The 26914-nt window shown below is 38.8% G+C and overlaps 1 protein-coding gene across 2 annotated transcripts in view; it reads right to left on the bottom strand.

Moving 5' to 3' along the window:
* LOC131466704 (E3 ubiquitin-protein ligase SMURF2-like) overlaps positions 1-26914 on the bottom strand; it is a 51649-nt gene that overhangs the window by 22019 nt on the left and 2716 nt on the right. The window contains exons 2-4 of one of the 2 annotated variants that reach the window (XM_058640132.1): positions 9759-9797; positions 8011-8119; positions 2677-2816 (exon numbers count right to left, since the gene is read on the bottom strand). In XM_058640132.1, coding sequence (XP_058496115.1) covers positions 2677-2816; positions 8011-8119; positions 9759-9797 — 288 coding nt within the window. The remainder of the gene's footprint in view (positions 1-2676; positions 2817-8010; positions 8120-9758; positions 9798-26914) is intronic. The other variant, XM_058640133.1, reaches the window with a different exon arrangement.

Here is a 26914-nt window from a genome sequence, read left to right on the forward strand (position 1 = left end):
TTCATGTCTGCAGTAAAAAATATTAGATTGAACTTATTTTTGTGAGGACCTTGTGACCTTCTAAGATAATTCTGGCTTGTCCTCACAAATTTAAATAGCTTTATCAGAGCTAAGACTTGGTTTGGGGTTACAGCACAATAAACATTTGTTTCAATTTCACTGTATGTTCACTTCAATTAGTACATTATTGCTTGTATTTTCCGAATTGGAATATTTCATAATTGCCAAAACACTGGATTGAAAACTCGGGCAGTGGCCATTATTTTTGCCTGAACCAGTCTTAATGGGAAGTGACGTCATCCGTGGTTGTGCTGCACCTCGTGTTCATACCGCGATATTTAGACATAAAGAATGTATTCATATTTTGTAAATAATTCCTACTTAAAATCATTCTCAACATCAATTCATAATGTCTTCTCAATCAAACCACTTAAATGCAGTGTGCCAAACTAGCTTTGCCTTGAGCAGAGGGCAGCAATCCCACTGCAATTTCTTCAGAAACTACCTTCCCTAGTTTATAAAAACAAGTAAGTGTTGCATTAATACTGCAAAACTGAAGTAAACAACAAGGTTCAAAGTACGGCTAACACATGTCAAGGTCAAGTCGTTTTGAAAAACTGGTGGTGTGTGAGCAGATGAGTTTGTGGGTTCAGAAGTGGGGCAGAGCACTAAGAGTTTTGCATTTGAGATGCTACAGGAAGTGGAGCTCAGTGTAGAGCCAGACAGACTTCTAGTAAAATCTCTTGCTGGATCCCCTTTTGGTTTGCAGAACCGTGTGGGTGTATATGTGATGAAGTGAAACTATCCTGAGAGTTAGTGTTTGCACTGGATGACAAAATGAGCTATGTGTATGCCTATGCCTTCAAGGAACCAAGACATCCAGTGTACTTTATTCACATGGGTCCATCTAAATAAAGCTCACTGAACAATGACAAAGTCACACAAAACACTGGTTTCACAAATCATGTCACTGGTTTGGTCCACTTCCTGCGGATGAAACAATGTATAATTTCTACCATCATTGCTGTACATTAAGTGGCTGGTCTAGAGGTTGAATGGAGACTATAGTGCATCTATGGACAAATCATGAAGCACCAGTCTTCCATGGTCATCCAGGTCCGTTTTATGATAATGCTGAGGCCGTTGCAGTTCTTGTTGGACAGGGGAATTTTATAAGCCAAGAATGTAATTTATAAGAAAACAGAAAAGTTGCTGGAAACCTTTCCAAACTCTATACGTGAAGTATTTAGCTTGACAGTTTGGACACTGTCGTTTCATCGGGTCAACCAACTGCCTGCAGTTGCAGTTGGTTTGAAAGAATGCAACTATGCATTTTGGATAAAAATGCATACAACAAATGGTAATTATATTCAGACAGACAACTCCTAAAGTAGTTGTGGGCATGGTTGTTGTGTGGAGTGGATGTATGAAAAAAGAGTAAAAATGTAGCATATATCTGTCTGTGTGTTAAAGACAGATCAGAAAAGTAAAGAAAATGAACAGAATGAGTGGAAGGAATGTTAATTTGACAACAAGGACTGCAGCCAAGTGTATAAAGAGTATAAGAGTCTAAGGCTCAATCCCATTCACCCCTTTCTCGTACCGCCTAGCCAACCCCCATCATTTGGCTCAATCATCTGTAGAGGCGGAAGTTGAGGTAGAAGGGCAAAATATGTTTGCAGGCTCTTACATATCATAAACTGATATCGACTAATATTCCTGGGTGTTTAAGCCATTTTTTGACATATCCCCACCTTGCTGCTGAAAGGCACTTAATGCTGATAGTCAATGACAGCGATATACTGACAGCAGACATCTTTTCTGTTGTTGTTTTTTATCTCCAGCAAAAACCTTTGCCTCTGCTTAGTGATGACATATCACGTTCTTGAAAGTTCAAAGAGCTAGATTTTCACCATTACCTCTTGTAAATCAGGTCCAAGGGGCAAGCCTACCTCCAAGGGGTAGGAGTAAAATGAGGAATGGGATCAGACCTAAATCAGTTGCAAAACAAAGCGCATCCTGTGCCAAACAGTGACAATAACTGTCAGCATTTTGGCCTGTAACTCAAAGAGAAAAAGCTATTTGTGTCCCTGACAGGTTTTATAGCTCTAAAATTCATTGTGGCTATTGATTTAGTCCTGTGTGCCAGATGTCTACAGCATGCAATATTTCTGATATGTGTTGCCTAAAGGAGTTGCCTGTGTACTATTGCCATAAATCATATGGCAATGAATAGCTGGCATTTGAGCAGTAACAAACTAGGAGCCGTGGATGCAAAAGAGCAGTGTTGAAAGAAGGAAACATGTAGCAGCAGGCTAGCTAGCTATCACACTGCTGTAGCCAGATAAAACAGAAGCACAGGAAAAGACAGTCACCCAAACACAATGATTGCCTCTTGTGCTGGAGACAGTAGGTCTGGCCCTCAAATCTGTCTGACTATGGGTGTTTAGTGCAGGACATACAGCATACATCTAAACTACAACTTTATGTTTAACTTTGTTTGCAAGAAATACATTTTCTTCAACTTGCAATACAGCCAGCTATTCCATCATAGCACAACACAAAACAAAAAAGATGAAGCCTCTCATGTTTTTCTAAAAAGCAAAGGCAATAGTAAAAGTGCAGAGAAACACCTGCAACCTGATTAAGCTCTGCGTTTAAAGTGTATACACTCACACTTACAGCCAGTGTCCTTTAATCTGTTGATGGCATTGGATAGAAGGCGTACGCAGCCCAGGAAACCGGCACCCTGCTTCTTGTGGATCTTCTTGTGGTTCCATACACTGATGGTGATGGAGTCTGCCTTTCCAATGTATCTGATGGAAGAAGAGAGGGAGTGTTATTCCCCAAGTCAAATAAAGTCAAATGAGTCAATAACACAGAAAACATTTGTGTTGCAGTACTGTCATACTGTACATAATTTAAAAAAAGATCTACAGACATGCGGCTTGAGCAGATTAGGTTTTTGTTTATCAAAAGTGCAATCAATTTCAACTGTTTCTAAGAAGCAAACACCTGACCACACCCAATTCTGCAACCAGTAAACCAGACAGCAAGAAAATAGTATATAATATGTGTGTTGTCCTTGGTGCTGGTTTGTGCCAGGTATCATTTGCAGCTTATGGTATAGTCTTGTATGCATGCTGCATTTGTGCTTAAATCTAATATAGATCTTTATCTGAAAACTTATTATCACAAATTAATAATTGACTAAACTTATTTGTATCAGTTACAACTACTTCTCCTGACAGCATGGGAACAAAGCACACTGTTTGTGGTTGAGACTTTCAGACTGTGTAATGAGGCAGATTAGCTGATTTTAAATTAACGTGTGTGTGTGTGCTCATGTGTCTGCCAGCTGAGGCCAGTCTAGTCGTGGTTGAACAACAGAGGAAGTTCCCGTGAAGTGCTCCACCGCTGTCTGCGACTCAGACAGCTGTTACAGTAAACACACAAAGTTCACGCACAATCATTCACCAACATCAAATGACACACGCATAATTACAGCCTAGCCGTTAGCGCTGAAGCAAAAACCTGTATTATACTGTATATCACTGGCAGAGAGTGGGATTTCCCTACTGAACTAATCCAAATGTATAAATGCAGTTTAGCTAAAGTGAAATTGAAATTAAATGACACCCTGTGTGGGTGGTGAACACTTTACTCAAGTTAGAGTGGCCCTCATTTATCAAACTTGCATAGAAAAATCACTGTGTGATTCATATGTATCTCACCCAGTCCCAATGTAAGTGTGCCTAATCAGGCTTTAATAAATGCAAGGGCTGAAAATTCATGGTTTAGAGACCTTGCCCCTTGAGATTACGACACAGATGCGGAATACAACCATGAAGAGAGGCGTCAGAAGCTGAAAATAGACATCATAATCATAATTTCAAAAGATCCTGTTTTACTGAAAAGTCTGATCAAAGGAAGTCAGAAAGCAACAGTGTGAAGAGAAGTCAACACGGCAGTCAAGAGTGATGGTGTTGACAAGAGAAGCCCAGCTGGGTTTAGAATATTGATTTGGGATATTGCACAAGTCAACATATATTGACGCTTTCTGCTTGATCACAATTCTCTATATTAAAAGGTAAAGAAAGAAAAATGGTGAGACCTCAAAATTGCTACCAAAAAAGTGTGTTCCTTCCACAGTTCGAGCGAGCAGCTCAAATGTGTTAACAGCTCAGTAGTTGGCTTAAACTTAGTTTGAAGAGTGTAAAACAAATGTATCAGACTGATCTTTATCACACACAAAATAGCAGTAACCAGCATCCCCTTCCTTTCACACAACTTGGTTGTGAGAAGAACATGTAAAGGTGATGCAGAGGTGCATTGTGCAAAGTAGGGGTTCTGAGCTAAAACCAAAAAGTGAAAGAGCAGGTGAGAGGACTGAGCTCCACTGAGCATCTGAGAACAGGTGGACCAGTAACTGATTTCAACCCTCACAAAAGAAGAGCCAAAACAGTGTTAGGCAACCTTGTCATTATTTAATTTAGCAGAAACATAGCTGTTACACTGCTATTTACATTAAAATGATACAGATGGGGGAGGGCTCATGTGGTACAGGGAATAACACAGAGGATAACAGTCAACTACAGACTGAGCTGATTATGACTGTCTTCTACATATGGTTGTAGGTAAAATATGAATTCCCAAGGCCCCCAGTATTAGAAGTATCAGTTTTCACCTATTGGCTGAGGGATCTATGTATGTGGAGCATTTATTGCTTTATGCTCAAACATTATTATTTAAAATACTTCTAGACATCTCCAAGTGTTTTATAAAGTCACAAAGTTTTAAAATAACACACAATTCTGAACATTGTCAAAAAGTCATTAAGTATGCAATTCCCTGAGGACATTATAAGAGATACAATTACCTAGAAATTTGTATGCATATGATTCACTCCTGAAGTCAATTCTTAATTATTTTATTCATGAGAGCCTTTTCCTGTTTATGCCAAACAATACCAAGAGTAGGTACTAAATGGTGTTCTTGGGCATACTCCTATGAACAAGAAATACCAGATTGATTAAATATAAAAACAGTGTTGGCTGCAAATATATGCACACAAGCCATTGGGTGTTTACAGCAACAACAAGAAGGATAAATATTACCTGGTCAAATTTAAATGAACTTGCAAGAACATACAGTACTAAATCCAGACATGCAGGACTTCCAACCTTTTTCCTGCCAGAGAATGTGTGTTACAATGGGGAATCAAGAATCTTATGTCTTTCAAGGTTGGATATTTTACATTAATATTGGACATCCTTCAGCTGTTGACAGTTATACAAGGACTGACTTGGTCATATCAAGTACCTTGCTCTGATTAATGTAGCTACAGTTGATGCCAAAGTATCATTTTGTATTTCCCCTTAAAATATACGGTTACCTTACTGTTACATTGATCTAATTATGCAGTTTACTTCGCTCTTCCAAGTCTGAACAAATGCTTCAACAGGCTTTTGCTCCCTCTCTCAATGGAAAATAGTGAGGGTTAAATAACCTTCAGTCATCTTCTGAGAGCAATGAAGGCACAAGTGGCAAACCGCATGCTGACTTAAGGTGAACATTTTCTGTCAGTCCAAGACTGAGAAAATAGACAGTAATAAAGAGAGACAGTGTACTACTCTTATATCAAGTTATATTTTCTTGCTTTTCAACATTCTCTCCACTGTAAATCCATGTTTTGACTGTGGCAACCAACTGCTGACAGACATGAAGTCTTCCACAACATTAACCCCTATAAAATGTCTGGAGTTACTCACCTTTGGAAAATAATGTGTGTTTATGCAATCTTGTGGCAGATAATAATGTGAAGATAGACAACTTGGCAGCTACTACTAATGTCTGTCTAACAGGGATTGCCATGTGATAGTAAAAAAGTAACTGCAGCTGCACCATCATTATGTACAACATTACTGGGGGGAAATACTGCTGCTCAAACAGAAAATGAGTAAGCACACAATCTTCCCCAACAGTTCTTAAAAAACAATACAAACACATTTCAGCTCTTTATCATACATTTCTGTCTACACTAGCAGACCTGATATATCACATGATGATTGGACGTTCATGCGTCTGTGTAGGAAGCAGAATATCCATTTTCAGTTGGCTGCTCAGTTGTAGAAAATATACCAAAGATGAACAGCACAACAGGTTCATACTCGAAAATAAACAAGCTTAAAGATGAACAGCATTGACAAAAATGAAAGGCAGGGATTTCTCTGCTCAGATCAGTAACAAGCTTAAACTTTTCTTGACAGAGTCTTGACACTTGGCATTCACTAGAGACTGCATTATTCCCAAAATGCACAAATGTAGCAGAGAGAGCAGACAAAATGCTCTGAAAGGTCTGAAAACTTGCCAAAACCAGACTTACATACTAAGGTGAGTTTATGAACTTCCAACATACAACAAATGCTTTCAAAAATGTGGCTTGTTTGATATTGTTTCCAAACACTCTCTGCCAACAACACCAACGTGAAACAAAGAGCATCCAATTGTAGATTTTAAAAATGGAGTAGTTTTGTGGGGACCCTGGAGGTGTTAGTCCCACGTGGGGAAAGGCCCCACCCCCTAGAGTTAGAGAGGCTAGAGAGAGGGGGTGTGAGCTGGCCATCTGCCAAGCCCACTCCCATCTGCTCACCATGGCATGTTAGCCATTTCCTGAACCAAAGGAAGAGGCCAGGGGTCACTTTTGGGGAACGTACTCCTCCAGGAGTGTGGGGATCCAGTAGGGGGAAGTGAATTATGTAAAATGAGGGGGTATCTGAGGTGCTTGTTGAGAGGTGAGAAAAAAACAGAGAAAAACAGGTGTGTGTTGGAAAATGAAAGTGTATGTTCAGAAAGGTCAAACTGCAGTTACATGCAAGATACAAGTATTGGCACACATGCATGGACTAATAAAATGTAAATATACATTCTTCTCCTACATCTGCTATCAATTCAGTCATACATCAAACTCATTAGTCTAAATTTAGTTTTGTTTTTTATCATTTAGTCTATAAAATGTCAGAAAACAGCAAAATCTATTTGAGAAGCTGGAACTGTTGATGTCTGCAATTTATGCTTGGAACATATTTTAATGATTAATTCATCATCAAAACTGTTGCTGATGCATATTTGTTCATATATATATTTTCTGCCTTTATGTTCAATGATTAACATTAACATTTTATTATTTTATAATATATCTGCTTAGAGTGGTATTACAAGACAACCAGTCATACATATACTCACCTATATATAGCCTTCATCTTCTTTTCTTTGTAATTCTTTGGAAGCATTTCCTCCCATGACTCTCTCGCTTTACTACAGATTTCCAACTCTTAATAATATATGAACTTGCTCCACTTCTCCAACTATTTTCCTTTAACACTGGATCCTTTGCATCCTTTGGGTAAATCATTCCTTCATGAACTCTTTGTCACTTGTATGCCAGGTTTTCCTTCACCGCTGAATTATTCATAGATTTAATTTGAAAATTCAGGGATTTGCATACATCGCTGAGCCTTAAAGTGAGAGGAAACCTACCTGATTCGAGCTCTATGTTACTTAGATTTTGCCCCCTGATGTGCCCCCTATATAAATCTTATCCGTTTCAGAGAAACGAAGCTCAAGCACCCAAAACAGTTATTGAAGCAAAGATCACATATCGGTCTGAGTTGTGTTTTTATCTTAGAAATACCACATGAATATGTCTGCTGAGGGTGGTGCTGAGGAATGTCTAAAATCTCACCCTACAAGATGTTTTGTTCACATGAAATACTTGTGAAAAGGTTTACAGATGGGTGTCCCTGCACACAGAAAATAATCTACATTCCTCAAACACTTGTTATGGCAGTTGCACACAAAGACATGCTAAAGAACAAAACCAGTATGTAACATTTTTGGCTTCTGTACTATTTCATGCATATCCATCTCAACCCCACACATGTACACTACATTTGTATTTTAATACCTAAAGCACTACATGGCATCTAGCAACAAGTCCTGCTGACTTACAGATCATAATGTTGATTCCATTTTGGGTCCAGCGTATTTCTCACAGTATCTGTAGAGTGGCATTGTCCTGACCCATCCACCACCACTTTGGCAAAGGGATCTGGCAACCCTGTAAAAGTAGGTAAATGAAGTTTTTTTAGCACATGCAAAAAGTAACATCACCAATGCCCCTTAAACGCAGCCATCTAAAAAAGATTGCAGCAATTTGCATATAAAAAATGCGTAATGCAATCCATAGTAGTTGCTAAATTTGCTAAATAACAAGCTGCCATAAATAAATAAATGAATGGAAAACATGACAATCACAGCAGCTTTTCAGGTAGCTCTATTCTTAACCATAAATGACACACAACTACTTTGCATATGTGTGATCCATTCATATTGACTGCAGATGCTAATTTTGTTGTTGGACATCAGTGTACTGAGAAGAATAAAGAGCAGAAAGCTAAGCACAAGTCTTACATCATACCTCATTCAGGTGGCAATCTGTTAAGGTTTTTTTTGTGCTTATCTGTGTGTTGGTCTGTGTAAAGGTGCACATCTATGTGCATCTTAAATGTGTCAGAGTTTATCCCTCTGGGCACCGACACTTCACACTTCACACACAGATAAAAACCTGTTTAGTTACCCTACTGCTCGCCTTGCACTTCCTTCTTTGCGGCTGTGTGTTACTGCTTTGTGTAAAGGCTTGTTAGACAAAAATTAATACATTATTGTCTGTATGTATGACTTCCAGTTTAATGGGGAAGCAACCCACTGGGTAAACGTCCTGCTATTTCTGCAAATAAATGATTTTCCATGACCACAACTTGCATTTATTGTTGTTGGTGGGCAGGTAAAAGGTATCCTTTTGTCAAATCCTCTTAACAATGGAACTTAAGTCACCTCTTACATTAATGCCAGAGGCAAGGAACAGTCTGCCCTCATCACCCACACAGAGGCATGTTTTAATGTTAAGAAACAGTGAATTACAAAGCACAGAAACCAAAAAGCATTCACATTTTGCATGTTGATGTGTACTTCTGTTTTGTTTTAATCTGATCCAACTATTATGGCGTGGCATTTGCAAGTTTATTTATTTCCTTATTAGTATATAAATTCAATTGCCACTTCTTTAGGTAAAACTGTTCAACTACTCTTTAACACAAATATCTGGTCTACCAATAACATGGTGGCAACAGGCATGTAGAAGTATCATACCTAGCATCAGAATGGGGAAGACATGTGATTTAAGTGACTTTGAACCTGGCATGGTTGATGCCAGACGGGCTGGTCTGAGTAGTTCTGCTAATCTACTTGGAATTTCTTGCACAATCATCTCTAGCATTTACAGAGAATAGTCTGGAAAAAGCCAAAGTATCCAGTGAGCAGCAGGTCACCAGTGAGTGGTCTCTCTAGTCTCCTTGTAATCCCCCATTCAGACTTGCTAATATGACACAGTACTTCACATTTTTACAGCAAAAGGCTGTACAATAAAGTACAATTTCTGTGTTGTTATAGCTTTTGTAACCAAGTCTAATGCTTCCATTATCATGGACCTGAAGTTTTTTTCCCTAGAAGTTGGATTATTGTTGGGTCCCTGTGTTTGCCAGGCTTCCTGGTGCATACAACAGACAGACAGCTCTGTGGAGACTTAATTTACAACATGGCTTCAAAAATCAGCAAGCTGCCACTGCTGACAAGGGCCATTCAATGCACAAAGGAGGGTGGGACAAGAATAGCAACACGTAAAAATAGCCTTTACTTACGGAAGAAGTCTTTCTTTGCCAGGTTCTTTGCACACAAGACTGTAAGAGAAGAAACGTGGAGATGTTAGTGACAAACCAGAACTATGCAAACACAAAAAATGACAAGCCAAAGTCCACACAAATATATTTGAGCCCACCAAATACACTATGAAGTCACTACATATTCCATTGTACTACATATTTAAGAATAAAAAAAGCTGATATCACATAGTAGCAGTGAAAATATATTAAAAATTTTAGTGTCTTGCAATTGGAAGTTTACTTTTCTTAAAATGTACAAAATAAAAGAAATACTACTATTTTAATATTTTCTGTGTGTGAAGCATGTCCCTGATGCCCCCGATGTTAAAAATCAAGGTGGAAAGATGTAATTAAAAAGAAAACAAGACCAAGACATGTCAGACACCTCCAAACTATTACTACCATATCATGATAAAAGATTGCCTGTTCTATTTGACCTGGAACTAGAAGACTTATGTAGAAGTTACAATGTGTAAATCCACCACAGTCCCCGGAATACTCAATGCGCTGCAAATACATATTATATAAGCATCATTTAGACAATAACATAAGGGCTATATATATATATACACACACAAATAGGTGCAGAAGATTAAATTCTTTAATCGTAATGAGAAAATGTCACAGAGCCCATGCAACCATTTAATTGTCTCTGATGTTAATATGATGCATTATACATAAAACTGCACAAGCAATACAATGTAGTTACTGCATTCTGCAGAGCAATGGTCTCCTTGTTTTAGTATAAATCAAGTCACTTAAATCACATGTCTTCCCATTCTGATGCTAGGTATGATACTTCTACATGCCTGTTGCCACCATGTTATTGGTTGACCAGATATTTGTGTTAAAGAGTAGTTGAACAGTTTTACCTAAAGAAGTGGCAATTGAATTTATATACTAATGAGGAAATAAATAAACTTGCATGTGCCACGCCATATAAATCATGTCACCAAACAAAAAACAGGTTACTTAAGCAAACTGGCTGTCCTGGCCGATAAAAATACTTTACTCAGTACACTCTGATATGTCACTGGCCTTGTTATAGTCTCTCAGTCAAGGACATTAAAACAGAGTAGGGTTGGACACATGTCAACATAGGTTTGCATCCCAGATGTCAAAGTATATGAAACTGCCATGAATTTAGAAATAACAACCACTTCCAAAATACATAGAAACATGTCTGTGGACCTATCCCTGCATTACAAGAATTCAGCATGGAGACCTGACTCTGACCAGAATGTCACAGTGAGACAAATCAGACAAAATCACAACATGGGAACAGACAGTTTCAAAACAAATCAAATTACACTGGGCAACTGAATGAACACTGACCATCAGCCTGTCAGGGGAAATAACACTGCCAAGTCTCACAGTATGGGTGCATGCCAAATCAGAGACAGCCAGCCAAAAACTCATGGGACAAAACGGACACCATGTTGTTGGCAGACAGGAGAAAAATGAGGGAGAGATAGGCCTGAAATCTTGGCAGAATAATGGTGGAAAGTCCAACCCAGAAACAAAAATCACATACCACAGCCATCAATATATCCGTTTTAAAAGTACATATGTAAGCCAGTCCTTACAGACACACAGTATTTCCAAATGAGTAAAAGTCAAAATCAAGGCTAAAATGTCATGACTGAGTAAAGCTGATATCCTGCTATGAAACAGGCTGACAATGGCCATAGCTTTAGTTCAATTCTGTAATAACTAGATGCTTCAGTTGATAACTACCTTGCCCTTACTCAAAATAGTACATTTCCTACAGTTATCCATAACAATTTTTTTTATAAAAAATTCAAAGATAAACTTGCCCCTCTTCTTCTCTCAGTCTATGCAGAAGCACTGGAGAATAACATTCTTCCGCCTACACTCCGCCAGGCATCTATTACACTGTTATTAAAGAAGAATAAGGACCCTCGAGATTGCTCATCTTATAGACCAATCACCTTGACAAACTGTGATGGTAAAGTGTTCTCAAAGGCCATTGCACTCCGACTTGAAACAATTCTTCCTCATGTCATTTCGGAGGACCAGACTGGGTTTATCCAGGGCAGACAAGCTTATTTTAACCTGAGACGATTGATCAACATCATCTACACTGAATCTAGCAATTCATCCAGAGGCAGTAATATCGCTTGATGCCGAAAAGGCGTTTGATCGGGTTGAGTGGGGTTATCTTTTTCATACACCTGGCAGGTTTGGTTTTGGCCCCAACTTCAGTCATCTTATCAAGCTCATTTACACTGACCCGACTGCCTCAGTTTATACCAATGGTATCTCATCTGAGTACTTTCCTCTTCGCAGAGGGACAAAACAAGGGGATCCAGTGAGTCAGTTGCTTTTCGCTTTAGCTATGGAGCCACTTGCCATAGCTCTTAGCTAAATTAGCAAGAATATTTCCGAACGTAGACCCATTGTGCGATAGATGTAAACAGGCTCCGGCTACATCCTATCAATGGTTCTGGTCTTTTCCGAAATGTGTTCCTGTCTGGTCACCCTTTTTTGAAGTCATCTCTAATGCTTATGCTTATGCTTATGCTTATAACATCTCACCTTCTCCCTTGGTGGCTGTTTTTGGTTGGTTTTTCTGATCCAGATCTGTTCCCCCTGTTCATTTACAGAGGGTCGTTGCCTTTTCTTCCCTATTAGCTAGACGCTTGATTTTATTTAAATGGAAGGCTGCTATTCATACATATTAAACTTGGCTTAATATGTTGACAATATTATCTGGGCATATGGCCATGCCACTGTGGATCCAACCATCAGTGGCTGCACAAGACCAAATCTCATCTCTGCTCCCTGTGTGTATTCAACTGTGTTGATTTGCTGCCATGTGAGCAAGCAGGCCATGGTGACCAGGGGCTGGAAGTGGACCACTCATTAACATCCTAACACGACAAGCTAGGTCAACTACGAATCAGTAAATGACCAGAAAGCCGAGGGGTGGGACCGCATACAACTCAGGAGAAGCTCAGGACATCACCATCCCTTGATCAAACTAATAAGAATTTTTTGGAAGACAGTTTGACAAAAAAACATTAAAAACTGTATATATGGTGAGTAAATATTGATAACTCATTCTTGATCTTGTGGAAGACAACCATTCAACAGGACACCAGAGTAACATTTTTATCTTATTTTATAGGGATGCACGATATATCGGCATTAATATTGGTATCGGCCGATGTTCGTCATTTTTTAACATATCGGCATCGGTGCAATGAGTAAAACTGCGCCGATTTTAACAACCGATGTTTATACCCGTCTAATTGCTGTTTGTGTATGTGTGTCGGGAAGGGGACAGCGTCAGTGATGCAAGCGCAGCACAAGGTGTGTGTGTGTGTGTGTGTGTGTGGAGGAGAGAGAATGTCAGCGGTGTGGGCGATTTTTCAGGGTGTCCATAGAAGATACGCGAAAAGCATTATGCAACACTTGCAAAGTCGAGGTAATGCGAGGAGGGTTCCGCGTCAAGTCATTCAATACCACAAATTTGATCATGTCATTTGAAAAACCGCCACCCAGAAGTACACAAACAACGGCAGGAAGCTAACGCTAGTAACATTAGGCAGCAGACAAAAAGAAAGCAGCGCAGCTGGGACTCGACCAAAGGAAGACAGTGGCCAGGGCAATAACGATCAAGGTAATGGAAATGATTGCTCTTGACGACCAGCCGAGGGTTCCGACGGTTGATAGCGCATATTGAACCCCGCAACAACCTGCCAATTCGGCGCTACTTTTCCGATGTTTTGCAATTGAATAAATATCTGGTTGCCATGAATACTGGCAAGTTTGATAAAGTATTTTAACATGTTTTTTTTAATTATGGCAGCTCTTAGTAGAGCTTGTCAGGTATTGTTTCTCATATCTGTTGTGTAGTTTTATTGTGAAGGGAAGTGGCGCGGTTGTTGTTGTCGGGAGGAAGGGTTGTTGACTTTATTTACGTACCCAGTATAGACGCCCTTATCTCGGTTACAGTAACTTTGGCAGGGTATTATTTTTATTTATGTTCATGTTTGTAATTTATGATCCAAACTTTCTCACAGGAGTTGAGGGAGTTAAACTGTACTTTCATTTAGTTACACACTTGCTACAAGTGGTAAAGGTTTCTAAAAACCTTTACTTGTAGTTGGTTACTTGTGTCTTATGTGACCTTGTTATTTGGAGGTAAAACATGTTTTGAAAATAAAGAAAGACATTCAAAAATTCAGCTTGCATGATTTTCATTCTGTACAAACTTTTATCATCTCAGAAACTTTTTTTTAAAAACATATATCGATATCGGTAAATATCGGTTATCGGCCATAGCAGCAATATTAATATCGGATATCGGTATCGGTGGAAATAGTCATATCGGTGCATCCCTATTATTTTAGTACATTTTTAAGCCATGCTGTGGTTCAAGATGGCTAAAATAGGACAAGAGAGTATCAACTTAAAATTCATTGCTACAGTAGCAAACCAATGGGACATTTTAAGATGGGTCTGTTTTGTAATGTTACTGCACTTGTTTATGAACCGATTAAACTATTTATAAATATAAAATGAAGGTATATCCACTTTACTTTTAATGTTTTGCACAGTGCTGTTTTTCCTCAAGACCCACATATTAATCGATAACAGTCAAAATCACTATACTTATAGTGCCTTGACCAGATGGTTTGGTATTGTTCCACTCATAGCATTTGTTACCCTGCTGGCCATACACATTCTGTTTAAATGGGAATCTTCAGCATCTTCCTCACACAGTCAATGGATAAAGGAAGTACATCTTTGTATCAAATTAGAGGGCAACTATGATGCTTTGTTTAGCAAAATATTTGAAACAGCTGCTGTTTTGGGACCATTTGTAGGTGAGTCACTCTAGTCCACTGTCTGAAACAAGCCATAAATCAAACTTAACAGTCACACCAAACCAAGCCTTTCCATCTAACAAACAAGCATCGTGGGAGAATGCCTTTACCACTGTCTGGTTTCTAAGGGACATGGAGACAGGCAGTGTTCTGCCATTGACCCAGACAAAATGTCCTCAGGCTTTAGGGGTCAACCATAGCTTCCCATCTCCAGGGGAACCTGTAGTCTGCAGCTTTATTGTGAGTTTAAACATACTGTTGAAAAGGAGAAGATGATTGTTGATTGTTTTTTTTAAAAAAAAATATATATATATATATATAAAACAATGTGCAGCATTAGTGATACTAAATATAAACACAATCCCACTGATACCATACTGCAATTTACATATGTGCACATATTAGGACATATGATAATGGTACTGCACAATGTGCATCTCAGCTCAGAAAGAGGCAGTTAGAGAGACGGGGGCTTTGTAACGTCTCCGTCTGTCTGAATATAAAGGCCAGGCTGAAGGTTGGCATTAGTTCTGGTTAAAGGGTGAAGGGTCATAAACAGACAGGAGTTAGAGTGTGTCAGGGGATTGACACTTGTTTTCTCAAGGGAGTCTCCAAGCTACCATTTGCTATGACTGCTTAATTCTCAACTGTTTGTTGGAAAAAGGGTTAGAGGAAGGAATAGTGCACTTTTTGATGGATCAAGTGGTTTTAGTGCAGCTAAAATGTGTCCAGCCAGCTCATTGGACATCCATGAAGTTGATGGATGAATTGATGATCTTTATTTAGATGGTGTTTTTTCATCTCTAAGTCACATTGCAGATGCTTACAAAAGCAAGTAACCTTCAACTATTAACTATAAATTTGGATTTTCTGAAGATCCTGGATGTGCAAATATAATTTGTTCATAAAGAATGGGGAATTCAAGACAGGGGACACGAGCTGTATTCAAGTTCAGAAAAGTGTATGATTTATACATTGCACAGTCCACTGAACCACCAGCATGCCTCTCGCCTCTTGGAGTCCAAGTTAACGTCATCAAATCACAGAGCTGCTTTGCCCTAGACCAAAGGGGTTGTTGTCATTGCATTGCTGTACTGCCAGCTCCCTGGTGAACTGCAGCCATTTTGTGGTTCATTTGTTCACTTAACTCTGGCACTACAAGGACAGGAAAGTCACCTCATGCTGCATCAACATCCCGTTGATGCAGCATGGATGCTGACAATGTTTTCGTAAAGATGGGATCTATGATCATCCATCATGTTATTGTAGATTACTATCTGATCATAAAATGTTTAATGACACTGTCTAAACTTATCTAGTAAGTCTATGAACCAGCTTTTGCATAAGACTATTTTCCACATGTAATGTATCTGTGCTCACTTCTGTTTTGATGGAAATGTCATTACACTTCTCATAACCGGCTTGGCTCAAAATTATTGAATTCTTTAATTAACATAATCAACCTACCTGTCAGTGGGTGTTAATGGCAAAACCATTGTTAAATTAAAATTATAATTTCCTAAAAGCTAATGTCATGAAGTCTGTGTTGTGCTAGTGTTTAAGATCACAAAATAGTGCACATAATAGCGAAGAGTTACCAATTGTGAGCTGGGATTTGGGGTTTTTATATGAAATTTGGTTCACTTTTAATTTATTTTAATCCCTATTCTGTAATAATTTTATTTATCTAGAGAGCACTTTGTGCTTATGCTTGAAAAGTGCTATATAAATAAAACTATTAAATGTATTATTTATATTTAGATGACAAGGTTTATTCTGCAGAGGCTTCTTAAATTGATTTCCAAACAATTCAAGGCCTGGAAAACAGCTTAATCTCTCTTCACATGTAGGAAAGCTACATTTATAGACACTTATTACAGAGTATTGAAAATAAACAGCAAAACGTGTCTTTCTATCATTCACCACGGGATTCCCCGAGTCATTAGTGACTAAAACCCCTAATTAAAAAAGGAAGGTATGTTTAAAAAGGGAAGGTCCCTGTTATGACTCTTGCTACAGCCCCACGCTGTCTCATTCACAGCATTGTCCAGTAGTTCAACAAAATACTTCCTCTTTCCCTCCTCACGCCTCCCTGGTGGGATTGCTCATTCTGAAGAACACGCAGAGAATACATGCTGCCAAGAAGTCCAGCACAAGTGCTATGTGTGTACGTGACCAACTTCGGGTTTATGCTGCAAGTACATACTGCAAAAAAATATAATGGTGTGGTGTGAATTTGCATTTATAGGGCTCTAAACTCGGTCAATGTTGCCAAACTGAGCTTCTAATCTACATTGCATTTCCTTCCCAGTCTCCCACCCTTAGCCATTCTCCAGCCCAGTGAATGCTCGGGATGCCAATTATGTCATTCATTTGAGAGGCCAGCAGGCTACAGCTGACACTCCCTCCTCTTTCTTCCCCTCTCTGCTGCCCAAGGAGACGCCAACAAACTGGAGTCAGGAATCTGGAGTGAAACGTAATTACTACACCAAGGAGGAGGGGTTGGGTCGGAAAGGGGTGAGAAGGTAAAGACAAAATGTTCATCTGGAGGCAGGAAACTGATGGAATTAAGAACTATAGAGAGGGTGGAATTTAAGGAGAAGAAAGCAGTCTATCTAGAGTCACAAATCTATCTGTGGAACACAGAGAGTAGAGGGGAGAAAAGCAAGAGAAATACGGGAATGCGGAGGAGAGAAAGAAAAGGGAGAGGTACATTTTGACCACAATAGTCTGGCAGTGACAGGTTGTTTACAGTGAACATGAGATAATGACAGGTACAAAGAAAGGGGATAAAGAATGGGCAATTATCTGAGTTAAATTTGTAAGTGCATTGTGAGAATTTGAGAAAATATGTTAGTTGACACTTTAATTGCCAAAGTGGCATTAGGATAATGTATGATAACCTTTTAGAAGAGGCTCATACCAATGCTGTATTTTGTTATTGTCACATTCTGCATTGTCTAGAGCCATCTTATTTATCAGCATGTTTGTCTTTTTGTTTAATTGGCTGAAAAGAATAGAGCCACATTACTGTAGTAAAACTAAGCATTTACACCACAAGACAGAATATCAGAAGATGATTAAGTATAAAAAATGCCAGAAAGTACAATCTCTGCTTTTGAACAGCTTTATTTTTAGCTACATCAGCAGAGAGCTAAATAAACCCTGCTGGAAACCAAGTGCAAAATCATTCTGATCAGCCCAATCCATGTAAACCAATACAAGAACATTAAAAAAAATACAGAACGATTAGAAGTATAGTTTAGTATATAGTATATAAAACTAATCATATAGTCAGAGCAGAGAATGTAAATTACTAGCACACACACCCTCAAACTGGGTTTCAGTTCGTCGGGCCAGATACTTTGGATCCAAATGTGTGAACACACCATAAGTAGCTGCCAAAGTGTAGTGACAACTTTTGGCTAGAGATAAAACATTTAAAAAAAATATGAGGGATTAGCTAAATTTGTTTACAGGTGGAGGCAAGCTGCCTCACAATGAGCCGATGGAGTCTAGATGGTAGCAATCCAAGTAGGGATGATGAGATTAAGAACAGAAAAATGTAGAAGAAATATGTGAAAGTCAGAGGGAGTTGGGCTCATATAAAGACCAAGTCACAAAGTAGATGTAATAGTCATATTGAAGAAACCCAGATTGAATTTAAATCTAGATACAGTTAGGTATAATATCATGCCACAGTAAAGTAATTCCCATATGAATCATTAAGGAACATGGATGGCTGGGAGATAGCTTATTTTGTCTGCACGTGGCTTTAGCTGATGTAAAGTTGGTCAAGTCTCTTTATGAGCATAGTCCATTTCAGTATACTGTAAATGATTCATGCAACAACTGTCTCAGGAATGTATTGAAGCACAGGAGACTAACGCACATGATTCACCCAAGGTCAAACTTATATGGGACTGGACAGGAAAGGGGTTTCCTTGCTTCGATACGTGACTAAAGCAGAGACAAAAGACAAAAGCAAAGACACAGTAAAGGGTGTTGCTTATTAAGATTGCATGGTTTGAAAGCTGTGGTTCATCCAAACTGAAATCAATCCATGCAGCAAGTTCACAGGCCCAAAACAATTTGTTATGTTTGTTTAGATTATTTCAGGTAAAATCAATTTTGAGCAAAGTTAAGGCTTTATTTTGTCTTCAGTTCTAGATTGTGATTGTTGTACCTGTTCACAAGTACAGGCTTAGTTGTGTGCACAAAACGTCTTTGTCCTAGTGACATTTACATTAACTTAAATTACAATTGAGATGCAGTGATGTAAAACTCTAGGATTGTGTGTTTGTTTACTGTATGTCTGAGCTATACTTGTATGCATGTGTTGATTTCCACATTGATGGCAGAATTCATTAACCATCTTCATTCGGTTTGTTTGTCCTTTAGAAAAAGTGAAATGAGAAAATACTGACATTTTTCAAGGTCTTATTGATGAATCATTAACCTCCAGTGGTAAAAAGGAAAACTGCACAACTTAGGTAAACAAAAATAATCATGTTAATTTGAAAGAAAACAGGCCTTTTTCTTACTCCCCAAGTCATTGATCACACTGGAAAGGAAAACAATTGAATACAAATAGTTCACACAGGTCCTCCAAATCAATTCTATTTTATTCAATTTAAGACAGTGGCTAATTTGAAGAGCAGATTAGTACTGTAGAGTGAATGCAAAATAACATGCAAACATTTATATTCACTGTGGAAAAGTGGGCAGATGCCAGTGGTTACCTTAAAAAGCCACATGGGCTTTTGGTTATTTTCCTGATGAAGTATAGTATGAAGCTCTTTACAATTAGAGCAGTGTGTCTCATACAATGGGAACAGAAACCGTCTTACTATTACTTGTTGCACTTCAATACAAGGTGGTAAAGCCTCCTGTTATTGTGATTATGTTAATAGCTGTGTGGGATGCTGTGGTGCACCAGCACCATCCGAGCTACTTGATCCTCATCCCGACAATAAAAAAAAACACTGCAACACTCATGTCCTACACCTGACTCTAACCCACAGTTAAACTGAAAACACAGACGCAGGGAGTGGGATGTGATTAGAGTGGCAGTGTATGGGAGTGAATTTGTACAGTATACATGCTGAGTGGTCCACCATACAACACGTATACAGCAGGGAAGTCTGAGTGCAGAAATAGTAGCATCTTCTTCCCAATTCTACCGACTCTGTCAAAACAACACGAGCAAGGAGAATTTTTTTATCTACTCAGACAAAAGTTAGTTAATATTTATGCTTCCAGGCAAGCAACAGTGAGGCAACTGTGGAAGTTCTTGGATGTTGCACACTGCCCTTTCTTCTCTAGAATCAGTGAAGTGCTGCCAACCGGGGTGCTACAAACAAAACTTAACAGCAGTAACTGATCCTATCAATGTCAAGCTCTTCTTCTTTCAAATTAACCAAATACCTATGATTTTCATAAACAGTAAGATCACAATTTAGAATTAACTTGTCTAAATTATGTATGTAGTAGATGAAAGTGAAAACAGTACAATTACCATTGTACTCTGGGACCTCAAGCAAACCTTAAAAACATGTAAAAAAGTACTGGAGTGTGGGGAGGGATCAGTAGAGGAAGTGTGTGGAGACACATGCACATCACAAGTTGAAAACAGATAAAGAAAAAAAAACAAAAGAAAAAACACCAAACTGGAGCCACACCGGCAGAGTTGTCTGTCAGCTGTCTGGGCTAGATCCGGGTGCGAGTGAGGCAGTGGAAGGTTGAGAGAGAAATGACAGATAGATGAGGGACATCCTGTTTGCAAAAGAAGAGCGTATAAGACTAAATAGAAAAAAAGCAGGATACAGATGAGAGGCTGCAGTGAAGGGCAGTGAGTAATAAGTGAAAAGAAAGAGAATTAGGCAAGATGCATTAAAGTGCAACACACAGATCGGCACAGACTTATAATCACATTTGTAGACTATTTAACTGCTTTTGCATATTTTCAAGGTTGTTAAGACTTCATTTATTTATTTATTTAATTATTATTTTTGGGGGTAGACGCTGTCAGACATGTATCCCTATGAAAAGAAAATGTGATACCTCTCCACATTCAGCAGAAAAAAAATCTCCTGAAGCACTTGGAAAGTTTAATGTATTCTGCATATTGAAGCCAAACTCTTCTCTAGTCTGAGGCTGTTATGCAATTCTGAGGTGTTCAGTCTTTCCATTTTCCTGCTCCACAGTACACAAATGCCACCAAATTCTTAAGTAAGTTAAAAAGCAGATTAAACTGGGGATTGACAAAAACAACCAGTCTACAGTGGGTCTAAGAACAAGTTTCCCAAAACTATTAACAAAAAAGGCAAAAAGATTGGCCATATTGTAATACACTATGCAAAAACACAGGATTGTACACTTCATAATAATTATACTTATGCATGCTTTGTACTCAATGGATGTGTTTAAGTTGCACAATTTAAACTGAGATCGTCTGTCAGCCAAATTTCCTTTACAATGAAAGGTAGTTTAGGTTTAAAAGAACGCTTTTCATCTTTCATCTACAAAGTCACTGTCCCCTAACCACATTCTTCCTCAATGTGTTGCTGGTTTGAGATACAAAAACCATGCCTGAAAATATAAAGCCAGCATGACTTTGTCATTGTCGACAATAAAGGTTCCAAAAAAATCATTATGGTCTGATCAGATAACAAGCAGCACTCATCTTGAGTTAACAAAGGAGTGACCAGCTGCACACAGCTGACACCTCCCCAGAGCAATTCTCCTCTATTTTGGCTTTGCTGTGGTTGTGTTATAAATGTGCCAACCTTGAGGAAAATCCACAAGACAACAGAAAACAAATTTATCAATGAAATGACAGGGTGTAATTCCACATGCCGGAAACCTGGACTCGCATTGTAGCATGAAATGTAAGCACAGATGAGAAAGGTGCCCCAAAACAGTTATGAAGCTGTGAATTCCCATGAGATTGATTTGATTTGAAAAATCAACATTTTGAGCACAAGCTCCGATAAATCTTTGAGGATTGGATTTAAAGGGCAATAATCATACTGTGTATAATATGTATAATAATCTGTCTGAGTTTCTGTTGATTATAGGGAAAGGGAATAAGTTTAGTCAGTGAGTAACTGTGCAGCTGTACTACAAAATGATTTACAATGCATAAATAAAACAAGCTACAACTACAACAATGTCACAGTAAAAATGATGGCTGTAGGCAAACATAGGCATCCTCTCAGGGAGTATCCACATTCCTTGAAAATGTTCACTATAACTCTCAGTTGGAAAACAACTACAATGACAAAAAGTCAGACTAGGAATCATGGTATCCAACAGCAGTGGAATCAAAGGTGCAAAGCAGTTTTTACAAAATACTTTGTTTGGCAATAGCTCTCATGCCAATTCAGGTACAGTATATTAATAAGTTCCATTGTAATACTTCAATAACTTCAATCCAAAGTTAATGTGGACAGTGAGTTTGGACTCATATTGAGTAATTTAAAGGGGACTCTTTGAATATAAAATTATATTTTTAGAGATATATCACATAACACAAGTAACCCCACATGAGGAGTTTTAAGTAGTATTAAGTGTGGCTGTGTGAGGTGAATAAACATTTGCCTTTTCCAAAAAATGCTGGATTTCTGTGTGTTTTGGCTACAAATGAAGCAAAATGAACCACATTTTAATATTCTTTACCGGACAACAGATATTTTAAACCCCGCTGGGATGACTGCTTCACAGAAAAAGTTAAACATTGCTCTATACTGAGAGCGACATGAGCATTTAATGAGTGCATAACACCTGTGTGTGTGTGTGTGTGTGTAGTCAATTGCTAGTATGCAGACTAAACAAAGCTGGAGGAAGTTTGCTATACTCCAAAAATAACCACAACACAACAACCACAGACAGTCAAGCAGACAGTTGCTCACATTTCATCATTTCTTTCTTGACAAGGACTATGCAGATTTCACACATACATATTTGCACGAGATGACAATTCTTTACCATGTTTACAGCCAGATAATAACCAAGTAATTAACTGTAATTGATTATTGTTAAAAATATATAATATTGTTAAATATTAAATAATATTGTTAACATTGTTATCATACATGCATGAACACTGGCCCCTTTACACCTAGTATTAAAATGCCTCGTCTGTGATCAGATTGCAATTGGATAGTGCCTTGTAAGTAGTTGTAAGTTCAGATTGTTGTCCGATCTGCCAAACCACTTCAGGAAGTGGTCAGAGACTCATTGTGACCAGATTGAACAGAAGTGTAAATGTGATGCATCTCTGCTCCACCCTCAACAACTGACCATAGCGGAGGTACTTGGTGGCTCCATGCACAGCTAACGTAACAGTAGTGGAAAAAAACGGTCTCCACTGCTGTTGGCAATTTCTCCGCTTGTCAAAGATGACTTTTTCCCCTGCTTCAGAAAGCAAAGACGAGTCCATTTATTAGCACTAGTTCACATGCAGCGAACATTGTTGTTGTTATTAATATGGCAGTGCACAGAGGGGGGTGAGTGTGATCATATAACAATCGGATCTCGATCTTGAGATGCATGTAAATACCAGGTGTAATTGCATGTGGTGAAGCAAATTCAATCACTATCTGATCACAGAAAACAGACAACATTTTAATGCTAGGTGTAAAGGGGGCCTTTGTGTCAAAGAATTTCACATTCAGTGTCAGTGTCATCATGACACTTGTTTCATATTAACAGCCCTTGTCTTATTGGTCTCCCAATGTACTAAGTCTTTAGGTACCACCACAACCCTCATGTGGAAGATAAAGTGGTAGAAGATGAATGATTGCATGTGGCCTTCAAAAGAATCTTCTGAACAAGTAAATTTAAAATAATTTACTACGATTATTAAAAGAAAATATGTCTTCATGGAACAAACTTAATCAGTGAAAATGTTTCTTCTATCCAGTGGGAATGCACTGGGAAAAACAACAATCTGTGCTGCAGCAGAACAAGAAAAACAATGTGTAGATGAGGTAAAACATGGATGAGGTGATGGACGAAGTGATGATAACAGAAGGCTTTGCCAGCAGCAGCAGCCAAGAACTGCTCTATATGGGCTTCTCTTGTCATGGCAGATCAAGAATAAAATGTTTGAGATGAAGCACATAGACACACACATAGTAAGCAAGGATGTACAGTATACACACACTAAGCAAAAAACACATTCTCTCACACTCATCTGAGTGTAAGCACAAAATGCTGCCTCCCCTTGAATGTCTGGCATGAAGACAAGCAAATCACATTTCACTCATAAATGACAGACATGTCCAGAAAACACAAGAGGCCCAGTTAAAGATAGTGTTTGAATCCTAAAAGTGGAAAACCAAACAAACATGACAATGAGCATCACCCTGAGAAATGTAGTAGATTGCAAGGACATATTACGTACAAATAGAAATGCTAATTCGAGTACAGGTATGAGGTACATACAGATACCTTGCTGAACTGCTGCAGTGCTACTACAACCAACTCCAAAACTATGTCCTGACAATGTCAATACAACTTTCTTTCTTTTTGCACGGAATCACCAATTGTGTCATGTCAACAGTGGGTGAAAATGCTGAAAGTCAAGCTGACGTGCCGCAGCAATAGAGCACAGTGATTTAGGTGCTATAACCTGGCTGTTAGCACGGGCACAGAGATGAAAATAAATATTTTATATCCCTCCCTTAAATTGTCACTGTAGGACTCACCGATATCGACTGCTGATGAATCAAAGTTGCTTATTCAGGTCAACATTTGAACCGTCAAAATCTTGAGTTGCCAGCAGCGGATGAAGTCCACTCCTTACCCAATCAGCACCTCACAATATGGTGATTTAATGTGGCACTAAATATTAAAAATGTAGAGAAGTCTGCATATTTTATTTTCTATTTTGCTAAAACTAATGATTAATGCAGAAATATTTTGCGACCCCATGTGGGCATCATAAGTTGTCAGTTGACAGCTGTAGTTTGTCTCTCACTATCACCATAGGTTACTCTTCATAACATTCATTCTTCATGTTTCAGGAAGTCAACAAGCCTAATGTAGCTCAGCACTGCCTACTGGCAGTACATCTTGTGGAAGCTCAACCCTGTATAAAGGCATGCTTGTCTTCTGTTTTAAGAATACAGACACTGTGCTTGGACATACAAGCAAGCTGAAAGACACAGCTGTACATTCTGAATGCAGACAGCAAATACTGAGACAGTGGTCCATGATAACTTCCCTCAAATGCACTCTGCTCCCGCGCTAATGTTGGGCCAGGGACCGAGGTGGGATCTTTATCTTAATTACCAGCTTCCTGGCTTCTCCCTCCCTCACCAAACACACACAAAAGCACCAGTGCCAGCACAAACATTTTACAAACTGTAATGATAGAAAAACAATCACTTAAAAAAAGCATTACCTAGCCCATTACCCTATGCAAAACCTGCTTCTAACTCTAACCCAACATCCAAGTCAATTCAAAAAACAGCCTGTACACACTTTCACACAGAGTGACAGTAGATGAAAAATATGGTGTCATAGACTCATACACAACAGGAAGAGTCCTGAGATGATTCTTCCAGTCATTCCCTGCTTGCTATGTGCCAACTGGAGCCTAATATAGGAAATAGATCACAAAGACAGACTCCTTCACTAGCAGCAAATGCAGCAAGACCACGGTGCAGCCAAAGGCACATATTTAAATGGGGAGAAGATGAATTCATCACCATGTACATCTCATGTCATTAACCTCACCAAATGCCAAACTCCATCCAGTGAACTAAGGAGAGGGAAAACACCATACTTTTGTTCAATTACGGTAAATCTTATATTGAATCTTGCTGCACATGAGACAAAGGGGGAATTTCACCAACTGTTCCCTGCTCCCTGGTCCCTGCTGTAATTGGAAAACCAGCTCCCTCAAATTCCAAGATCTTTTACTATCTTGGCAGCAAGCTTTGTGGGGACATGAAGACATGTTGCAAACGCTAGCTAAATTTGTTGATCAATAATAATTTTTTATGCAGTGTGGGGTGACTAAACTTCCTCCTGGGTGTAAGATGCTGATGATGTGTTACAATGTCTGGCTGGCTTGGTTCAGTGTAAGTATACAGAATTCAATTTAAAATCCTCCTCTTCACCTACAAAGTACTGAAGGATCAGGCACCATCATACCTTAAAGAAATAGTTTTACCTTATCTTCCGAACAGATAGCTTTGGTCCCAAAAATGCAAGCTTACTTGTTGTTCTCATGGTCTATAAGAGTAGAACGGAGGCAGAGCCTTCTCTTACCATGCTCTTCTCACGTGGAACCAGCTCTCAGTGTCGGTTCGGGAGGTGGACACCCGCTTTGTATTTAAGTTAGATTTAAAACCTTCCTTTTTGATAAAGCTTATAACCTGAAACCTGAACCATTTGTAAATTATGCTGCAAAAGGCCAATACTGCCATTCACACTCATTCGGGGTATCAATATGACATTATTACATGACATTAACCTTGACTCTCTCTCACAACAATGGTTTCAACTCCCTTAACTCCCTTAGATCCAAGATTTTAATTCTACAATTCCAATTCTGCCTTTGAGAAAAACAATGTTAACCATGAGACCACAGAGCAGAAAAAGAAAAACTAAACTACAACTAGCATCCAATGTTTGGTCTAAATGCACACGCAATCAAATGCATAATTCAAGTGTGGCCACAACTAAACACATATTTAGTTGCAATGAATGCACCAGTCTAAATGTTTACTCAGCATCACTGATCATCACCACCATTTCAGCAGCAATTTTGGTCAATCTTTACCATATGAACCCCCAAGATCTGTCACCACACAGACGCTCAAACACAAACAAAGAAATACACAGACACACACAAAGTGAGAGTTATCCTCCGTGACCTTTTTCTGTAGACGGACAGGCAGAGGATGTGTCTATGATCGAGAAACACTCATATTTCCTCTCTGAGGTTTCACATTCCTGGGATTCCGTCTGAAGACCACTTCAGCAGCCCATGAAAAACCATTCTCCATATGGAAAGGTAAAAAAAAGAAACCCAGGGCGGGTGAGCAGGGAGGATGGCTGGGTATGCCTTTGAGCTTTCTTTAGTATTTAAAGTACTAATTCACCCATGTAGGTAAATGAGCCTGTTATTCACCTGCAGCACATGGTCTGAAAGATCACATCATTTACATGATTATGGGGAATTTTCAAACATGATATTAGAGCAGCAAAAATGAAATGCATTCCTCTACTTTCCCATTAACTGATGACTGCATAATCACTACA

Source organism: Solea solea, chromosome 10 (assembly GCF_958295425.1).
Source record: "Solea solea chromosome 10, fSolSol10.1, whole genome shotgun sequence".
NCBI lineage: Eukaryota > Metazoa > Chordata > Actinopteri > Pleuronectiformes > Soleidae > Solea > Solea solea.